Raw genomic sequence first — 19,981 nt, forward strand, 5'->3', positions numbered from 1 at the left:
TGTATATATATCCCGTGTCTAATAGGAGAGAGGTGGTGATTGGAGCGATTTGACAGCTGACCGCATCAGCTGTTCACAGCCTTGCCTCCATGGCCTGACTGAACTAACGCTGCGCTCAATTTATTTACCAGTGGTAAAAAAAAAAATTGCAGTTACACTATTCAAAATATCGCAACATGATTTTACATTTCCTCTGCAGTATCAGTCCAAGATTGTGTTTCCTTGTGATGTATTTAAATAAGAATGTTTCATAAATTTTCTTAGGTATTAGTCTCTCCAGAATCATATAGCTTATCTATTGCACAGCAAATTAATATGTTAGAACTGATGTTAAGCATTAACTCAGAGCATATAAAATAGTATTGTATTATAAACAGCCAGATTAAATTTTGCACAGATAAAATGATTGTAGTATATGTTGCATTAAAGCACTGTTTAGTATCTCCTACTGATATTGTATTTTACTGTAACTTCCTCTTCTTATACAGTACATCAAAAGCTAATTCCCACCAGCAAAGACAACTATTGCATTTATTTATTTACTTACTTACTTTTTTTAAATTAAAACCATACAAACGTTTGTTTTAATCTGATATAAAAAGAGCATACAGTCTTTGTTCCCAGTCTAAGATTCTATTTTGATCACCTGTTTGAATGTAAGACAGGGCACACAGATTCCTGCTTAAAGGGAATTAAATATGATGTTGCTAAAAATAACATTATTTTGTGTATTTGGTGTAATTAAATGTTTATGTGGTTTAAGGTAAAAAAAAAAAAAAACTCATTATTTTCCACATACTGTACATTATTGTTTCTTCTCTATGCCCTGCCTTTAAGCTCATCGGTTTGAAAAGCAAGGTGTGTTCTGATTGGCCAGCTATCCCATGCGTTGTGATTGGAGTGTGACAGAAATGTTATGCCCCTCACCATACTGTGATGCATGTCCTGGTCAGAACATCGGCGCAACAAGACAAAAACAATAATACCCATTACAAACGAGCCATTTGTTTCATCCAGTGGGGACATAATTACAGATTATAATGATTTAAACTGCCCTTTTACGCGTTGCATTGCATCGCGCCACATAAACATAAAACCATGTCTTCATTTGTGATCGGAGAAATGACAAACAACAAGCTTGACTCTACACTGCTCAAAACTTGCATTTGAATCATCAGTGGCAAATCATGTACATATGTAAAAATACTTACATTCAGCCAGCATTGTAGTCTTCTTTCCCAGGATCAGGAAACAGTCCTCCATGAAATGTGCAGCACACATCTTAATATTTGGGTTGAACTGATTTCTAGTTGTGTCCTCTTTTGGAAGGCAAAGTAATTTCGCATTCACAATGAAACAGCGTCTCCACAACATGGCGTCAGTGTTTAAATGAGCCATTTTAGGAGGCAGTGGACTAGTCTAAATTTTGTTTAAGAATATCTCTTTGGGTTTGAGACTTTAGTATTTGCAACTTAAGGGATCTTATATATTCACGAACACCTTGTAACACTCCATGAAATCGCATCATATGACCCCTTTAATAGAGTAGGGTATTTATACTAATTCTGGCCCCTGATGCCACCTAAACTATTAACTACAGTCTACAGAATGAATGTGTATTTACAAGCATTAAAACGAATGTAATAACTATTAAAAACAACAACAAAGTAACTAACATTGTTTACACATCACATTCCTCAATGCCCAGTCAAAAGAATGTAGAGTTCCATGTAACATGTGAAGTAACAGGATTATATCCATACACAATTTTTTTTTCTCTTTAATTCCTTAAAAAAAGAAACACAAGAAAAAGAAGAAGAAGAAAATGGCAGTGTCTCAATGAACAAGCATTAATAAGGCACATACCTTAGGCTAAAAGCCTCTAGTCCTTTTTAAGAGGACTAGGTCATACCACTTCTGTGTTCAAAACAAAACAAAGATGCTGATACACAACTACAGAAAATGTTTAGATAACTATACAAAAACAAACAGAAACTAATTACGAGAGTACACCTTTTAAAAACTATACATATGTAGACAGAAACTGCAGGATATTTTTAAAACTGCTAAAAGTCTCTTAGCTCCTGTAGTGGTGCTTGTTGTGTCTAGGTTTTTATAAATTTCCTTATTCAGGCACAAGGAAGGTAGCATTTTTTTAATAGATAAGCAAAGACAGGTTAATCTAAAAAGCCATGGCATAAATGAGATCTCACTACAGATTCACTGCACTGCTGTGACAAAAACAGCACACAACTGACTGTTGTAATCAAGATAACAAATACAATAACTGGTATATTTATATCAATTTAAACATTAATTGATACCATTGGTTTTAACACATTTTTGCCAAAAGAAAATATATATAAAAAAACCTTGTGCAATAAGCAACATATTGAGATTGACTAAAATGACCACAATGCCTTTTTTTTTGTCATGTAATGCATTGCTTAACAGCAAAACCAGTCATTAACAACATGGTCAAAATACATTTTGAAATACATTTTTGCAATATAAAAAAATGAAGAAAAATATTAACATTTATTTACAAGGATACAGTCAACATACTCTAGACATTAAGTGAACAGCTCTAGCATTTTGCTCTACACTTTTCACGTACCCTTACACAACTGGTCCCTAAACAATTGACAGGTTGGGAAAAATTGGTCAACAAAATTAGGTAAGACTTATATTATAATCACTGCAACATCTCTGATATAAGACACTTAAAAGACAGAATAATCAAAATATGACACTTGGGCCTGTTATGAGTGATATTCCACTCTGTCTTGACCTGATGACAATTAAGCTTGTGCATATTTATACACCATTTTTGTAGTATGCAATTCACTCAACAACAAAGATACATAATACAATTAGTTAACCTACTCAGTTTAGTTAACACGGTGTACACTTCATAAGAAAATGATCATGCACTTGTAGCTACGATGTACAACAAAACAAAAACATATCAACAACAACACAGAGAATACTGATTCAATGTGATGAAAAGAAGATCAGTGTCTATCTGTCATCATCACATAACTATATAAAAGAAGGGCTTTTAAAATAGCCTCTATTCCAGAAATGGAATGGATTTATTGGTCACTGCCTCTAGGAAGATAAGACAGATTCAAGATTGTGTACTAACTCTTTGTCAACATCACCTAATAAACTATTTTAATAAATATAAAGCAATAACTTTCTTTCTCATCCCACATTCTTACATTACATACACAAGTCTGTCAAATTTGTCTTATCTATAATAGTGTAACAATTTTTTGGAGGGGGACTGCACAGATTACTGCATAATAGCCAGAAATTTGCTCTCTTCTGCGAGGGTGGTGAGGAGGGAGCTCATGTCACCAATAGCCATGTTGTTAGTGCCTGGATGAAATGGAGTAGTCTGCTGAGAGGAAGTTCTAGACAGACCCTGGAAAAAAACAGGACTGATTATGTCAGAAACCACACTACCCTGCTCATAACCATCCTCAAGGATGGAACCAATATCTAAACCAACATTATCTAAGACACCTAGGCTTTCTTCTACTGTACTGGTCACTTGATCAACCCCAGGGAACACAAGGGCCTCAGAAGGTGTTTCTGTCTCAGCTGTCAAGGACTCCATTAAACATGACTGTCCTGTATCATGAGAAGACGAAGGCTTTTGTTGCTGGATACAAGAGGAAGTGTTGGTTTGAAGGTAATCTACCTCAAGCTTAAGTCCTGAAACCTGATTTGCATGAGAGCAGTTGGTTCCATTTCCATTCCTCAAGCTTTGCTGATGGCATGAATGTGCATTACGACCATTGATAACTTGTTGAATGAAGTAGAGTTGTGTGTGATATAAGCCTGTATGGTCACTATTGACAGATGGGTGAGTCATAGGATGTTGGGCCTGGTTAGGCAGTAGTGTTGCTGGAGACAAGCTGCAGTTAGTTGGTCTTTGCAAAAAAAGGTTTTGCTTGAAGCTATTTTGGGATATAGTTATCTGCTGGGTACAGCTAGGATGAAGGGGGCCCAGAGAGATATGAGAGAAGTCTGGTCGACCAAAGTTGTTGGGCCTTGATTCAAGTTTGGAGTTTAAAGAAGACTCATTCTTAATAACTAAATTTTTCCTTGGCTGTTGTTGGGATGGCTTTGCAATTTGTTGACGCTGCTCTGGATGTATGCATCTGTAGTTCATACCTGCCATGTGTTCAACACCATCTCTACAAAGAATTGAGTGTTGATCCATGAACTCTGTATGCAGTTGTGGCTGCACAACCATGTTTCCAAAACGACCAAAGGCGTTGCTCACTATGCCACTCTGGTCTGACCATTTTCTGCACTGAGACTGCTGCCTGGGAGGAGAAACATCAGCACTACCAGAGGTCACTTCATTCCACTGGATAGGCATTATATCTTTACTAGTGTTTTCACCTTCTGTCTCCTCCTGTTGCTGTTGTGGGTTGAGGAAGTTCTGGACATCTGCAGTAACCTGATCAAAACTGGATCTATGAGGACTGGAATCACTGCTTTGGTTGTCTTGGTTGTGATCAGATTCTTGACCTTGGGAATGAAGATACTGCACCAAGTCATCTGGCAGAATGTCTTCATCAACATGTAACAGAAGACCATCTTGGTCCATTGCCAAGTCCTCAAGTGCCGATTGCTCCATTATGCTGGGAGGGCAAGGCGAGAGTAGACTTCTCTGAAAGATGTAGTTCTGGAAGCGCAGACTGTTATTTTCTCCATCTAAATAATGATTACCAGCAATATGGGGTAATGAATTCATGTTGTTTAAACTGCTGAAACGCTGTAACTGTGGCAAACCAAAATCACTAGTATCCCTTGCATGCACAGGGTCACTGGCTCTTCGATCACTATTCCCTGTACCTTCTACAGGATACAATCCCCTACGTCGATACACCGCTTCACTGCCATGTAAGTTGTGCATACCATCACAAGAGCGACGTGGCCTTACCAGTGGTGGTAGTGTAAGTTGGCTCAAGTTCTGTTTATCTTCCATCAAAGCCAGACGAGCCTTTAGGCTCATGTGCTCCATGTTTGGCAAGGGTGTGGGAGGAGGCCCACCTGTAGCAGCGGCATACTTGGCCTTCAGGTAAAAGTGTTGAGCTGGAGTGAGGTTGAGAACACCTCTTGCCCCCATACCACTTCCTCCAATACCTTCACTTCCACTGTACACCATTCCACCTGAACTTCCTCCACCTCCACTCTGGCTATCTTCACTGGAGCGTCGTGAGGCATCAGTAGAGATAGGGTCATAAGAGTCAGTGGCACTGAGATTGTGAATATGCCGATGATGGTTGTGCTCAGACTGCGAGGCCTGGCTAGAACGGCGGCTGGAGAAGCAGGGGGAGATGCCAGAGGATCGACGACTGCTGCTCAGGTAGGCCGAGCTGGTGTTGCTGCCACTGCTGTCCCGCCGTTCAGGTAGCAATTTGAACACTGTCAGCTCTGTGTTGGATGGCTCAATACGTGGAGGAGGCTGGGGAACCCCCACAGAACTACTCCTACCAAGGCATGAACCTAATAATGAGAAATAATCTTATTAGGTGAGGTTAATGTTATTATTACGATGTAATTATAGTCATAATTAGACATTAATGGGAAAGTTAATCCAGAAATGAAACTGTAAATGAAAAATGGAAAATCAAGAAATAAAGTACATGGATTGTATTTTGTTTCATTTTTTATTAATCATAATTTTCTCAAAATTGTCCTGATTTCTCAGTTTATGGTCTGAAAAAGAAATCTACACAGCATTTAAATAACATAGGGTTGAGTAAATGATTACTTAATTTTCATTTTTGGGTGACCTAACCTTTTAAATGTGTAAATTTCAGTATACTGAGAAAGCTCTGAAAGTAAGGATGTACTTGCACTAGGCACAGAAATATTGTACCATGCCAAAACATGATTTTACCCTCTCCCCACTCCCCTGCTGCATTCATATTGCACTTTAATGTTCCAGGCCTGAGCATGTCTTTATGAAGCAACTGTTTTGGGGAAAACAGGATCAAAAGCACTCTGACTCAGCAGAAAAGAATGCATAAGTAATGTTAACTCTGTGTCTTATTATTTTGAGTCATTTGGGGTGTGGTGACACACGGTCCCCTCACATGCGTAATATGTTGTTTAAAAAATCTTTGCTGATAGATTTGTTAAGAGGTGTTGGATAAATGGAAAAGCTCTATAATTGATATCTTGTGTCTCAGCATTGTTAGCGCTCATACTGTATGAACTGTGTCTGAGCCCACCTCTTAAAGCGGGCCAGGGAACACTAGTTAAATGAACTGGACTTTTTGGGGGCCAAACGTGCTCGGGTATGGTTCAGATTGCCTATGTGTATGTACACCCTCAGACTTACCCTTTCCTGTGAGGGCAGGTAGGATCTGGCCTTTAGTGGGCAGTGTTGGGGACATATGTCCTAGCCTAGGCACAGCTCCATTCACCTGCCTTAACCTCTCCATCTTAACATGCTCCATCCAGCGTAGGGGCCGTCCTACACTTCGACGAGTCTGCAAAGCTAGTGTTGCCGCCGTGGTTGTTCCAGTAGATACTGTAGAGTCCATAATGGGGGCAAGTTCCTCCTCCTCTCCCTCTCCTTCCTCCTCCTTCTCTTCATTTTCCTCAATCACTGCCTCCTCCCCTGCAAGCCCAATGCTGTTCACAGTAAGCTGGACTCCACGGCCGATATGGGGGCCGCCGATGGACTGGTCACTGCTGCATGAAGACTGACCGCCAGTGCTTGGCTGAGACGTCTAAGAGAGGAAGAAAGAGAGACCATATATTTTAAATTGTATTTAATTTATCAATAAATAAATAAAAATAAATAAATAAAATCCTGATCTTCTGGCTCATTTTACAAGTGAAATGGATGAATGCAACAAGAAGAGTGAAATACCATGTTGATCAAATTTCTCATATTCGGGCATGTAATAACACCTAATAGAACTGAGGTTTGCAACCCTACACCTGGAATATGGAAGTGGGGTAGCAAAATTCATTTTGAAATGTTATATGCAAAATGACAATGCAATATGTAAAATGACAATGTATTTCTTTATTTAAATTGACCTTTTCCCATACATATTTGGAACATTTAGTGCAAAATGAAAATGAAAATTCAATTATATCATTTACATTTGCCATTTCCTACACAATATGTCAATTAAAAACATATTTTAATGCTTTATAAGTTGCAAAATTAAAATGAAACCATATTACCCAAATTGATGAGATATGTTTAACATGTCCAAGTAAAGACTGTAGCAAAATTATAATTTAAATGTATTTCCTTAAATGCATTTAGACTTAAGACACATGGGATTGCATATTCACTGCCTGGACTGTTTACCCCTTTGGATTACCCTTTAATAAATATCTTACCTGCAATTGGTTCTGCAAATCTGTTTCCTGTATCACCGAACGTGACAGTTTCACGTTGGGCTGGAGGCGGCAACAATACTACAGCAAGAATCACAGTTACGCCTTATTTCTTTGTGTGTACATTTAGTGTACGTTATGCAAATATTCCCACACACTGACGTAGACGTGGGGGGCATGTTTAAATGAAGCATTTTAGGAGGCCGTGGACGAGTCTTAAATTTTAAATAGAATATCTCTTTGGGTTTGAGACTTTAGTCTTTGCAACATAAGGGATCTTATCTATTCACAAACAGATTGTAACATTCCAAAGAGAAAGGAAAACATATGCAGGCATCATATGACCCCTTTAAACTACATTATCACGGGATATTTAATGAAAATGCAATTAAAACATCTAATTGAAAAGTGTAAGTGTCAATGCATTTAAGAAAAAAAAGACATTTAAATCAGAATTTGTGCTACCTTTTTGCTGCACACTCAGAATGCATTTTAAATTCACACTGTATTTTGCTACAATTATCATAATTTTACTACAGTTTTCGCTCGGACATGTTAAACATATCCAATCAATTTGGGTATTACAATTTAATTTCGCAGCTTATAATGCATTAACATATGTTTTTAATTTACATTTTAAAACCAGTGTAGAAAATGCCAAATGTTAATTATATAATTGAAATTTAATTTATTGAATTAATTACATTTAAATACAGAAATACATTCCGATTTTAAATATTGCATATTACATTTCAAAATGAATTTTGCTACCCATCTTTTTTTCATACTGGAACCCCATTGTCCTACCTGTAATTTTCAAACTATCTTGAAGACCTTGATTATCTGGTTCAGGGGATTGATTAGGTTTGTAGCTAAACTCTGTAGGACAGTGGATCTCTGTAAGAGTATATGTAGTTAATGTCAGCAATAACACTTTTAACAAATTATTATGCCAAATGTTTTTTGCTGTCTACATAAAAAACATCCTTTGAATAAAGTTTGTCTCCGCTTTTGCACAGAATGCAAGCTAAAGTGAATCACAGAAGTGTGAGAAACCGGTTTTACCAGAAGTAAATAACCAACAGTGGAAGTAGAGGTAAACTTGTTTGCCCCAATGTAAGAAAACAGACCACATGGACAGGGATCACCCGTTAGAGTTGTTGGGTCCTAGGTTGATGTCTGTGTTGCAAATTAATAATGGCTGCTAAAGAATGAGCTGTCTTGTTAGAAGTCATGCAAGAAAACTTGTATTTTACTTTGTGATTACAGTGAGCTGTTTTCTCAACATTTATCTGAAGAATGAACCAGAACACAATGGAACCACAAATGCAGGCACAGCTCACTGATTTAAAACCAAGCTGCAGAGTCAAATACTCATATAGTAACTAAAAGTAGCTTTATCATGCAAGATGATATAATATTCATGCGACCATAGGCAACAATATTGTGACAACAAAGTATGCACCATGCTACAAATAAAACAACATTAAAAATAATAATGTAAGAGATGACATGATGCTGTTGACCTCTGACTGAATAATTGTTCGAGATGGCCCAGAATTGAAAGGACAGAATGAGCAGTAAAAAAGGAAAAGATCAGACCTATAATGATATCAACATTCTCACCTGATCACCCACTGTCCTTAGTAAGATAGGAAAAGAAATGCATGTGGTGATGGACAAAAAAGATTCAGTTATTAATTTGAATATGCATGGCTAAAGGTAGCTGGCTATAAGCAAGTATTAGCTGAGCAGTCATGAAACCAAGTAAGGAAGGGTAAACATTAGTGAGACAAAAGATATAAGAGGTTAGTTTTTTTTAAAGGTTAGTTATTTATGGAGTTGAAACTTTAGCATAGCACACTACCATTTATTTTATTTTTATTTGTTTTTTTCAACATGGAAGGACGCTTACCATGGGCTTCTCTGTTTTGATTGACTTGACTTGTAGACATTCGTCCTGTTTCAAGGTAGCATGGTTATACTCCTTTTGGTCAGTGATCGCTCTGAGAGGCAGTTGTCCAGGTGACTGACCTTGTCCATTACCTTCAGGTTCTCGGGGCTGAGGTGGGGGACGGGGGTATGTGTCCCCACGCTGTTTCTTGGTGACATGTGCTTCAGGACCATGTACAGTCTTAACATGTTTCCGTAAAGAGCTGGGATCAGTGTATCGTTTAGTGCATCCAGGGATTTTACACACATACGGTTTCTGAGAGAAACAAAGATAGAGGGAGCATTGGAATGTTATATAAATAAATGTCTGCTAACTCTTTTAATAATTGGTAATTGGACATAATTGGTAATTGCAACCCATTTAAAACATCAATAAAATCAGGATATGATGTAATTTGAAGTTGAAAGGGCTGAAATCAAAACAGCTCATTCATGTCAGCCAAAATGCAATTTTCTAGAGTAGGAGCAAATCATCACATTTTGGAAGAAAAGTATACTTTACTAAAGGCATTGTTTTTATTCGTTTATTTAATTTTTCTGTTGCAAAAAAATGCAATAATTGTTTTTTTATTTTGACTATAATTACGTCCAAACCTAAGAGTGTTAGAAGGAAAATACCTTGTAGCACGTTCATGTGTGTGAATTACCTCATTGGAGTGTGTGCGATTCTGGTGTTTGGCTCGGTCTGATGCATTGGAAAAGGCTTTGTTGCAGCCTTCATGTTCACACACATAGGGTTTCTCTCCTGTGTGTGAACGCAAATGTGTCTTCAGGTTCTCCAGTCTGGAGTAGGCCTTTGAACAGCCTTCAAACTGAGAGAGAAAAGAACACACAGTTACACTGATTTGTTGTAGACAGACAAGCCTGTTTATGCAGGTAGCTTCTCAAGTAAGCCCACATCAAAAGTTGTCCTACACACTGAAATGAATGTCTGAAAAAAAAAAAGTATTTAATATAATTCTCACCGTGCATTTATGAGGCTTTTCTCCTGTATGTCTGCGCATGTGCACTACCAGCATGTACTGGGCCTTAAAAGGTTTCTGCTCTCTTGAACATTCCTCCCAACGACAGACAAACTCCTTCTTTTCTCCATGGATGTGATCATTATTTATGTGCTGTGAGAGGAGGAGAAGGTCAAAGTTCATGTTCAAGACATTTGTCATGCTATATTACGTTCAGATGAAAATATTTTGTTTCCATCTAACATTAACAAAGAGTTGTACATTTCTAAATATGAGTCTGCATCTACTAACTCCTCTATTGTGTAAGTGAAAACTAAAGGTGCCTCAGGTATCCTTTTGAGTACTCCAGGAACCTTAAAATGTATTTTAAGTGCCTCAAAGCTCTTTTTCTCATAATAAGGTTCCTGGAGGAACCATTATAGTCTTTGCAGTTCGTGTAGGAACTCATGGGATCCTTGAAGCACTTTGTTCCCAGTTCTGAGGTTCTTGAGTCACCCTTTCATTACACTGAGACCTCAAAGTGCTCTGGAGGTTCTTGGAGGAACTCACATTTTAAAAAAGGGTCACTGTAAGCTCTGTTAACATTAAAGTGGTTCCTGGAAGATCTCACTTGTAAAAGCCAGCATCTGGAAGAACCCAGTAATGTGACAAAAATGAAATTTGACTGATTATTGTTATTATTATTATTATTAATATTTACTTTTCAGGAATGTGATGGAACATGTAAAAAAATACAACCCTAAATGGTTGTACAAATCTTCACATTTGTTCTGTCAAAACATAAATAAATAAATAAATAACAAAAGGACATACAAAATCTTCTAAACAGTCAGTATATACAACTAAAATGTTACAATTATTTCTGAAAACACTGTTCTCAGCAATAGGGAATATATACAAGCAAACAGGCAGTGGCTACACCATGCTTGTTATTATTATTTATTAATTTCCTCCAGACTTAAACTTAAATACTGCAATAACTAAAAATAGTTTTATTGAAATAAGCTAAATGTTAAATAATTTGAAGGTGGATAGTTTACCTTGAAACTTTAAAGCAAACATTAAAAATATTATTTAACTAAACATAACTCAACGCATTAATTTAATTAAAACGTCCGTTACGTTCTCAAAACTCAGGCAATTTGATAATACCTAGAATATCAAAATCAACTGCGGGCGGCAGATCCTTTTCCTATTTGGCGCCTAAACTCTGGAATAACCTACCTAACATTGTTCGGGAGGCAGACACACTCTTGCAGTTTAAATCTAGATTAAAGACCCATCTCTTTAACCTGGCTTACACATAACATACTAATATGCTTTTAATATCCAAATCCATTAAAGGATTTTTAGGCTGCATTAATTAGGTAAACCGGAATGGGAACACTTCCCATAACACCCTATGTACTTGCTACATCATTAGAAGAATGGCATCTACGCTAATATTTGTCTGTTACTCTCTTATTCCGAGGTCACCGTAGCCACCAGATCCAGTCTGTATCCAGATCAGAGGGTCACTGCAGTCACCCGGATCCAGTACGTATCCAGACCAGATGGTGGATCAGCACCTAGAAAGGACCTCTACTGCCCTGAAAGACAGCCGAGACCAGGACAACTAGAGCCCCAGATACAGATCCCCTGTAAAGACCTTGTCTCAGAGGACCACCAGGACAAGACCACAGGAAACAGATGATTCTTCTGCACAATCTGACTTTGCTGCAGCCTGGAATTGAACTACTGGTTTCGTATGGTCAGAGGAGAACTGGCCCCCCAACTGAGCCTGGTTTCTCCCAAGGTTTTTTTCTCCATTCTGTCACTGATGGAGTTTCGGTTCCTTGCCGCTGTCGCCTCTGGCTTGCTTAGTTGGGGTCACTTCATCTACAGCGATATCGTTGACTTGATTGCAAATAAATGCACAGACACTATTAACTGAACAGAGATGACATCACTGAATTCAATGATGAACTGCCTTTAACTATCATTTTGCATTATTGATACACTGTTTTCCTAATGAATGTTGCTCAGTTGCTTTGACGCAATGTATTTTGTTTAAAGCACAATATAAATAAAGGTGACTTGACTTGACTTGACAAGAAGAAAAGAATGCATGAGGCTTGGCGTCCTCGCGCTCCGGCTGTTTGCGAGCGCGTGCGTGCAAGAGCGATTTCAAATACAAAGCACTAGAAGTAACCCTTTCCTCAAAGAAAGAAACAACCGCTGCGCAACGTGAGTAAAGGCTCCAAAATAAATACACAGATTTATTATTTGTATACTAATTCCTACACTGACAAATTAAACTATATGTTTTTTTTAAATGTTTGTTTTAACCATTAATTTAACAGCCGCGAGGCTTACGAGTCTAATGTAACGTTAACGTTACTTTGTGGGACAAAATGGGGACTACAAACACAAGGTCACAAACAATAACTATTAGTTAGGTTAACACATGATGTTTACGTTTATTCGTTGTAACTCTTTTCTTTAACTTTTCTAAATTATTGTCGTCGTTTACATTTGTTAAATAGTTACACATCCATGCTAACGTACATGTAACGTTAGGCTATTAGCCTATTTTTCGAGTCATTTGCACATAACGTACATAAAACTGGTTTTGATAATTTTCTCTCCTCAGAAAATCCAGTATGACTTCTCTAAAAATCTCAAAGGGTTCACAGAGCAGCACTATGTAAGTATTTAATTATTTATTTGACATTGAAATAACTGAAATGGTGTTTCAGCTTGGCCTAATTCAAAATTATAGATGACTGTATACACTGTTACACTGAACTGAATTAAACAATTTAAAAAACTACCCATATGTTCTTTTTTATTCAGCAGTTAATAAGTGAGGCAGTGGACAGCTGCTGATGTCTGATGTCCCTTTTTTTTCCAGAGTAATACTAACATTGCCCTTCCTGTAACATGATGATCCTGCTGTCCTGGACTGTATATGATGAGGTAAGTATGAGTTTGTCCATGTGTATACATATGTAGTGTACACACACACACATTATACACACACTGTGCACTTAATCAGACCACAACCATTAATCAATGCACTAATATGAAAAAAAAAAAAATCCTGTGGTGTTCCTTATTTTTAAGATAATTAAAAAAATACCTGTGCTAAATGAATAAATGTAAATATTTTGTTATTTAATTGTATGTAAATCACTCTTTTTTTCAATGAACAGCCTACACATAATCTCAGAACAGCTGTGGTAATAACAGGAGACCCATTTGGTGAGAGCAGCACTGCAGACTTTCCTGATGGTGGGTGAGGAGCTACTTGCTGATGAACCTGGCGACATGAGTTCACCTTACTATATGAGTGCCTATGCTCTGTTCAACATTATACAGAAAAGCAATTAAAAGTACGCTAAAGCACACTGTTTTTCTGCTGTATCTGTTGGCCATTCAGGAGGAGCTCATGGACCATTTTCACAAGACTGATGATGTGTTTCAGCGGCCATCAGCATCATAAATCCTCACATTTTTTTTATATTTTGATTTTTAAAAAATGATGTGCATTTATAACACTATACTTTGTATTATATCACATTTGTATCAAATTACAGAAAAAATAGAGTCTTTGGGAGGGATGCTAAATTTGACATAGGTCTCACTTCTGACTGCTGTTGTCAGTCTCTTGTCAGTTTTTTTCCTTTGATTGAAAGTTGTGAAAATGCTATCTTTAGAATTTTTATTTTGCTATTTGAGTAAATGAGAATGCAAAAATATATTTGTGATACTCTCCCAATCACTGCTCTCGAAGTTTACCCAACTAGTAACATCTTACGCTGCTGAGAAACAGGTTTATTAAGCTAAATACAGCTATCTTGAGGCTTATCAATTTCTTAAAATTTCCTGTGTGATTTCTCCCAATCAGTTACCACTATTTAGAACAGGAAAGAAAATGTTACTATTAATTGCATTGTATCTAAAATTTAATTTAATCAATTAATTTAAATTGTATCATTGTGGTGGGGGGGGGGGGGTGCTGGGTGAATATTACAGAACTGAAATTAGGGAAATGGTGCCTTGAAGCACCCTAGGAGGTTCCTGGCCATCCTAATAAAAGGGTTAGGGGAACCCTAAAAGGTGCCTCCAGGAACCTTTAGTTTTTACAGTGAAATATGCAATGGCATTATTGTGCCACTAGAGAGCATCAGGATCACAAAATTGAGTCCTAAACAACTGCTCATCAACCTCTTACCCACTGCACACTTTTACACATTAATAATATCTATGTAATATTTTAACTTATGGAATGTATACAACATTATAAAACTAGGGTTTGCACTAAGGAGGTTGTCTAAGGTTAAAGGGGAACTTACAGAACCATCTGTATCAACATAGAAACGCCTGTTTAAAATGAAAAGAAGCAACTCAGACATCTACATGAGCCTGTCTTTATCTCCAGTGTGTCTTTTGACTGGCTTTACATACAGTTTGTATAAAAAACAAATTTCTGCAACATAATAATAAAAAAAATGCTATGATATAAATATGACATAAAAATCTGAAATTATAACATAGTCATATTTATGGGATAAAAAAAGTCTAAATCATGACATACTGAATCATAATTATAACATAAAGGTCACAATTGTAAGATACAATACCAATTATGACAAAAAAAAAATTATAATAGTAGTATATCAATTAGTATGTCATAATTTGGACTTTTTAAGTCATCATGATTTAACATATCAATATCCTTTTATATAGCGGAAATTAGCTTCATGGGATGTATATTAAGTTCTGAATACTAACTTTCAGTTACTTTTATTTTATTGGAAAACATTTCTATAATTGAGTGTTTGTGTTTGAATGTTTGTGAAAAGTAATTGTTAAAACTATTTTGTTTTCTGCTTAGTTTCACATGAAGCCATTCAGACATCTGTACGATCCTTTCTTTCTTTTATTTTTTTACTTAGATTTTTTTTGTTTGTTTACAAACCCCTGCTTTTCCTCACACCAATATTCTTTCTCATTTGTTATCCCTTTCTTCTCTTTCTCTCAACCCCCCAACCCCATCTGCTCAGTATGCTCAGTCCACTGTGTGCATGGTTTGTGAGTCTCAGTGTCTGATTTAAACGGGATTTCAAATAAAACCCAGTCACTTCCCATCACTATAGGCCTATGGCCTTGCCATGACAAGTGCTGACAGTTGTGCTACTGTGGCAAGTTTCAATCTAAGGCTTCGGGAGGGGTGGAGCAGCAGTGGGGGATGCATTTGGGGTGAAAGATACTGAAAGTTTAGTAAAAGCATCTCTAATGCCAGAGCTTTCCAACTTCAGCCTAGAACCTTTTTTGAATCCTCTTGTTGATACTATCGTCTCTGGCTTAAACAAAACCCCAACACTTCCTCTCTTTCTCTTTCATTTGCCATTTTCTTTCCCTCAAGCCATCAGTTCCTGTTGCATTTCTTCTATCTTTCTCTCAACATGCTGCCTCTGCTTAGGTCCTTCTCATTTTCATTTTCAAGTAACTTTTTTTTTTTGTCTCTCTCTCTCTCTCTCTCTCTCTCTCTCTCACACACACACACACACACACACACACAGTGAAGGATTTGTGAAGAGATGAAGGTTTTAAAGAAAAACACATTTTCATGCAAACTAAGCAGATGAGGTCAACATCTGGCATCCACACTCTAAAAAAAGATGGTTCTTTAAAGGGTCTTTATATGTAGAACCAGTTCTATTTAGAATCATAAGATCCCGAAGAACCCTTTTAATACTGAAATTGTTCTTTGTGTCAGAGTCTAGGGTTCTTTATTCCCTCCCTTTTGTTTTTCAAATCTGTAACTGTCAAAACACTTGGATCACTACTAGTTCAGTGATCCAACTACAGACTGTCAACACACTCTCAACAGGTAAATTATTAAATTCTTAAATTTAAATACAAATTTAACTTAAAATTGTATCTGGTTTTCAAACAAACATGTTCTTTTCTCTTCTTCTTTGGTCACATGTAACTGTGAGCAGCTCTGGCTGAGGATAGGCTACTCCTCTTTTCCACTAAGTAAGTAACAGAGACATTGAATTTATAATCCATATTGGTAGAATTTCTTTTTTAATAATTACTTATTTATTTCTAACAGAGGCTACACACAAAAATATGGCTCATTAGGCCAACTGATTTTCTGGAGTTCTGTCTATCCAACTACACAGACTGTCAGCACACTCTCAGCAGGTAAATTATTTATTTCTTAAAATGTCTATAATTTTTTACTTTCAAATTGTAACTGGTTTCTTACAAATCATGTCTTTTTCTCTTTTCAGTTTAAGAGAACATGTAAGTGTGACCAGCCCTGTTCAGTTAAGGATACACCTCTACTCTTCACCACTAAGTTATAACAATATTTAAATTATGGTCCTTTTTTTGTTTTGATTTTACACAAACCAATGGAAGGAGACACATTGTAACTCTGAACTCAGTTGTGTATTTCAGATGCTGTCACATCCTACAACCTCATCATCTGTAGAGAGAAATGGCCACTCACTCACACCAAAATACAGACTTACAGGCATCATAGAGGATTATGAAAATACAGAATTTCACTGGAACTTGCTCTTCATTTCACTATTTCCAGTTTCTGTTTTGTTTTACTTCTCTAAGTACTTATGTTCAATGTCAATTGTCAATTATTAATTTATTCTGCTAATAACTGTTGTTAGAGCACTGTAATTTTTGGTATAAATTCACGTCATAAAAAAAGTAACTTATTGACACATTGTTGTTTTTATTTTTATGTAAAACCCTAACAGACACTGCAGGATATTGTAATTCCAAGCCGATAGAAGAGTAAAAAACAATATTAATAAATAATATATGCAAATAATATTAATAATTATACGAATATGTTAATATACTAATATTAATGAAAATAAACTTTCATTAAAAAGGTTATTTATAACACTAATAAGGTCCTATATAGCATTTTCAAAGCATGGTTCTTTATAGCAGTGGTTCCCAAACTTTTCCATTCCACGACCCACCTAGACAAGTGTAATATATTTCACGACCCACCAAAATATTAAAAAAAAAAAAAAAAACAACGAGTGAAATTACTTTAAACCTAATCTTACTTAAAATTTTTATGACAGAAATTAAGTATTTAAGAAAAATAACCATTTTATTTTAGAGTACAACTGAAAATTTCACTACAAATTTACAAGTTTTAATTTTTGTTTACTGGCGTTAAAATATGTAGTGTCCATAAAAACGTGAAGCAGGCTCACTCCAGTGAAGTGTGATCTGCGCTGCTGTGTTTTGTTGCATTCATGATCCTTCCGTGTGTGTCGGCGAGAACGGAGCACAATCCAACACTTTTTTAGAAAAGCATAAGAAGCAAAGCAGAACTATCTAAAACAGTTTGGAGATTAAAATAATTGTGAAATAGGTAAAAAAAGACCGATTGAACCTTTTAATGACATTGCTCTGAGACCTTCAAAACACGCAACGCACACGGACTTAATTGCAATTTGAAAATCACACTAAGGATATTGCAGTTCATTATTAATGTTGGTGGGCTATATCGTTGTGATGAGTGGGTTCCCAGTTCCCGCCTCCTTCTTCCTGTGATTGTGAAGATTTTAATGTTTTACACTGGTGCCGAAGCCAGGGAGGAAGGAGGGGCGCGCTGCCGAAGATCCTTCGCCGCTGGGGTGAATCCGCAGTGCCATCGAGCAGGGCGAAGGAGTCTGCCGCCGAGGGTGCTCGATGTGGTGGGCTGGAGTGAGTTGCCGGGGGGGGGGGGGGGGGGGGCGAACTCACTCCAGCCCACCGCCTCGATGACTCCTTCGTGGAAAGAGGTGGGAACCGGCGGACAATCAAACAAAGTTTTAATAACCAAATAAACACAAAACAGCGCGACAGCCCCTCTCGGATGACTGCCGTGCACAAATAAAAAACAAACACAAAATAAAACCCAGGCCTGGTCCTCTCTCGTCCTTCACTGTCATCGCTCCTCTTTTGTATCTTTCCGATCTCCTCCGTGGTTCTTGAGACCGGTGAGTGTTGCTCATTTCCCAATCACTCCACCGGCCTAGCTCTGTTCCCATGGCACTAGGCCCCGCCCCACTCGTCACATTCGTGCAGCCCTAGACTGAACTGTGTTAGTGTCTGTGTGTCATTGAAACGCAAAATTAGCTGCAGCCAAGTGACTTTGTGCGACCCATCTTGTTCCATTCCGTGACCCACGAGTGGGTCGCGACCCACAGTTTGAAAACCCCTGCTTTATAGAACCCTATGAAAAGGGTTCTATTTAGCACTAAAAAGGATTCTGCTATTGTGACAAGCCAAAGAACCTTTTTTCTGGTACTGTTTAGAACCATTTTTCTTAAGAGTGTACACAAAGACAACAGTGTGCAGCACTTATGTGTGTTTCCTGTCACGAAGCCAATTGATTTCAAAGGGACAGACACAATATCCTGAACATAAGTGAGAGGGATTCATGAATTCCAAAGCAATTGAGCATCTCCGTAAGAAATAGAAAATCTTGGATGGAAGACAGGGAAGAAAATACAAGAGAAAGATAGACAGACAAGCAAAAAGACAAAGACAAAACAGAAAAAGAAAGACAGTCAGTGAGTTGACTTCCCTCACATACAGAGCAGAAGTGCGGACAGACCAGAGTGACAGCAGGAAGGCCAAGAAAAGGCAGAGTAAAACAGCTTCTAAAAAAAGAGTGAGAGGTGGCAGCAGAGACAGAGAGCAGAGCTCATCCTCTATTCCTCTTCATGACACAAAGGCGGCCTGCATCACAGTCCTCCCTGTCACCTCGCTGCAGTTGGAGCCACACTTTCACAGAGTTTGGGTGAGGAACATGCACATTTGTGTCTGCACGAGTGAGTGTGTATGCGCACACTTTATTTTTTGCACTAATACATCACCAGAAGTCGAAGTCTAACTGTCATTCAAACCTTTTTAGGCAAAGAGACAAACTTCAATCACCTATCTGGGTTGATTTTTATGAAGAATGTCCTTAATTGGGAGCAACTGTTCAACAGATTTCAGTTTGTTTTAATATCTAATTAGTTTCACCCATAAAACATGGTGTATAGAACTACTTAATAAGTTCAACGTATATTTCAGTTTTGACACAATGCTTAGCATGTGAACAGCCTTTCAAAGTATTGTCCACTCAATAGTGTGCATGAACAAAGGCTGTTCATGTGCACTACATACGCACATACTGATGATCAAATTTACAGCATGTGCACTGTATGCATATCATTGCATACATGTAAATAATAATTATACTTTGGGGTTTGCGCTACTAATACAGAATCTTGTTTAGAAACTGACCAGGATACCATTACAATTTCACAATAGTCAACCAAGTCTCAGTAACTAACTGCTTGTAATGATGTCTTGAGTCATTATGCTTGATTGTTATCCTTGAATGTATTTGTCATTTTTATCTGATTCTGATTGGTCCTGTCCTGATTTAATTGGCCAATGTTCTTTTTTAGTGTCGATACAATTTACTGAAATAAATGTGTCAAAGAGATTTAAGGTGACTTTAAGACTTCATTTGAAGTCTCATCAAACACCTTCATTTATCAGCCAAGAAGAATCAAGAATTCAACAGCACTGCCATATAATATGAATTAATCAACACAGTGCTTTTGGCTATTATAAGCTGAATATTGAAAAAATCTAATAAA

At 37.3% G+C, this 19,981-nt stretch overlaps 1 protein-coding gene and 1 long non-coding RNA gene across 2 annotated transcripts in view; one reads left to right on the forward strand and one right to left on the reverse strand.

Moving 5' to 3' along the window:
* Positions 1-1,508: 1,508 nt before the first annotated feature.
* Positions 1,509-19,981, reverse strand: part of LOC132115958 (transcriptional activator GLI3-like) — a 340,310-nt gene continuing 321,837 nt past the window's right edge. Inside the window, exons 11-15 of the mRNA XM_059524402.1 lie at positions 10,308-10,457; positions 9,990-10,154; positions 9,305-9,598; positions 6,371-6,764; positions 1,509-5,529 (exon numbers count right to left, since the gene is read on the reverse strand). Of these exons, the coding sequence (XP_059380385.1) occupies positions 3,299-5,529; positions 6,371-6,764; positions 9,305-9,598; positions 9,990-10,154; positions 10,308-10,457 (3,234 nt within the window). The 3' untranslated portion in view covers positions 1,509-3,298. The remainder of the gene's footprint in view (positions 5,530-6,370; positions 6,765-9,304; positions 9,599-9,989; positions 10,155-10,307; positions 10,458-19,981) is intronic.
* LOC132115682 (uncharacterized) lies at positions 12,465-13,890 on the forward strand. The gene is made up of 5 exons (XR_009425534.1): positions 12,465-12,530; positions 12,937-12,990; positions 13,198-13,262; positions 13,499-13,577; positions 13,726-13,890. It is a non-coding gene; the product is annotated as an uncharacterized LOC132115682 (long non-coding RNA).

The sequence above is a fragment of the Carassius carassius genome, chromosome 35 (genome assembly GCF_963082965.1).
Source record: "Carassius carassius chromosome 35, fCarCar2.1, whole genome shotgun sequence".
Classification (NCBI taxonomy): Eukaryota; Metazoa; Chordata; class Actinopteri; order Cypriniformes; family Cyprinidae; genus Carassius; species Carassius carassius.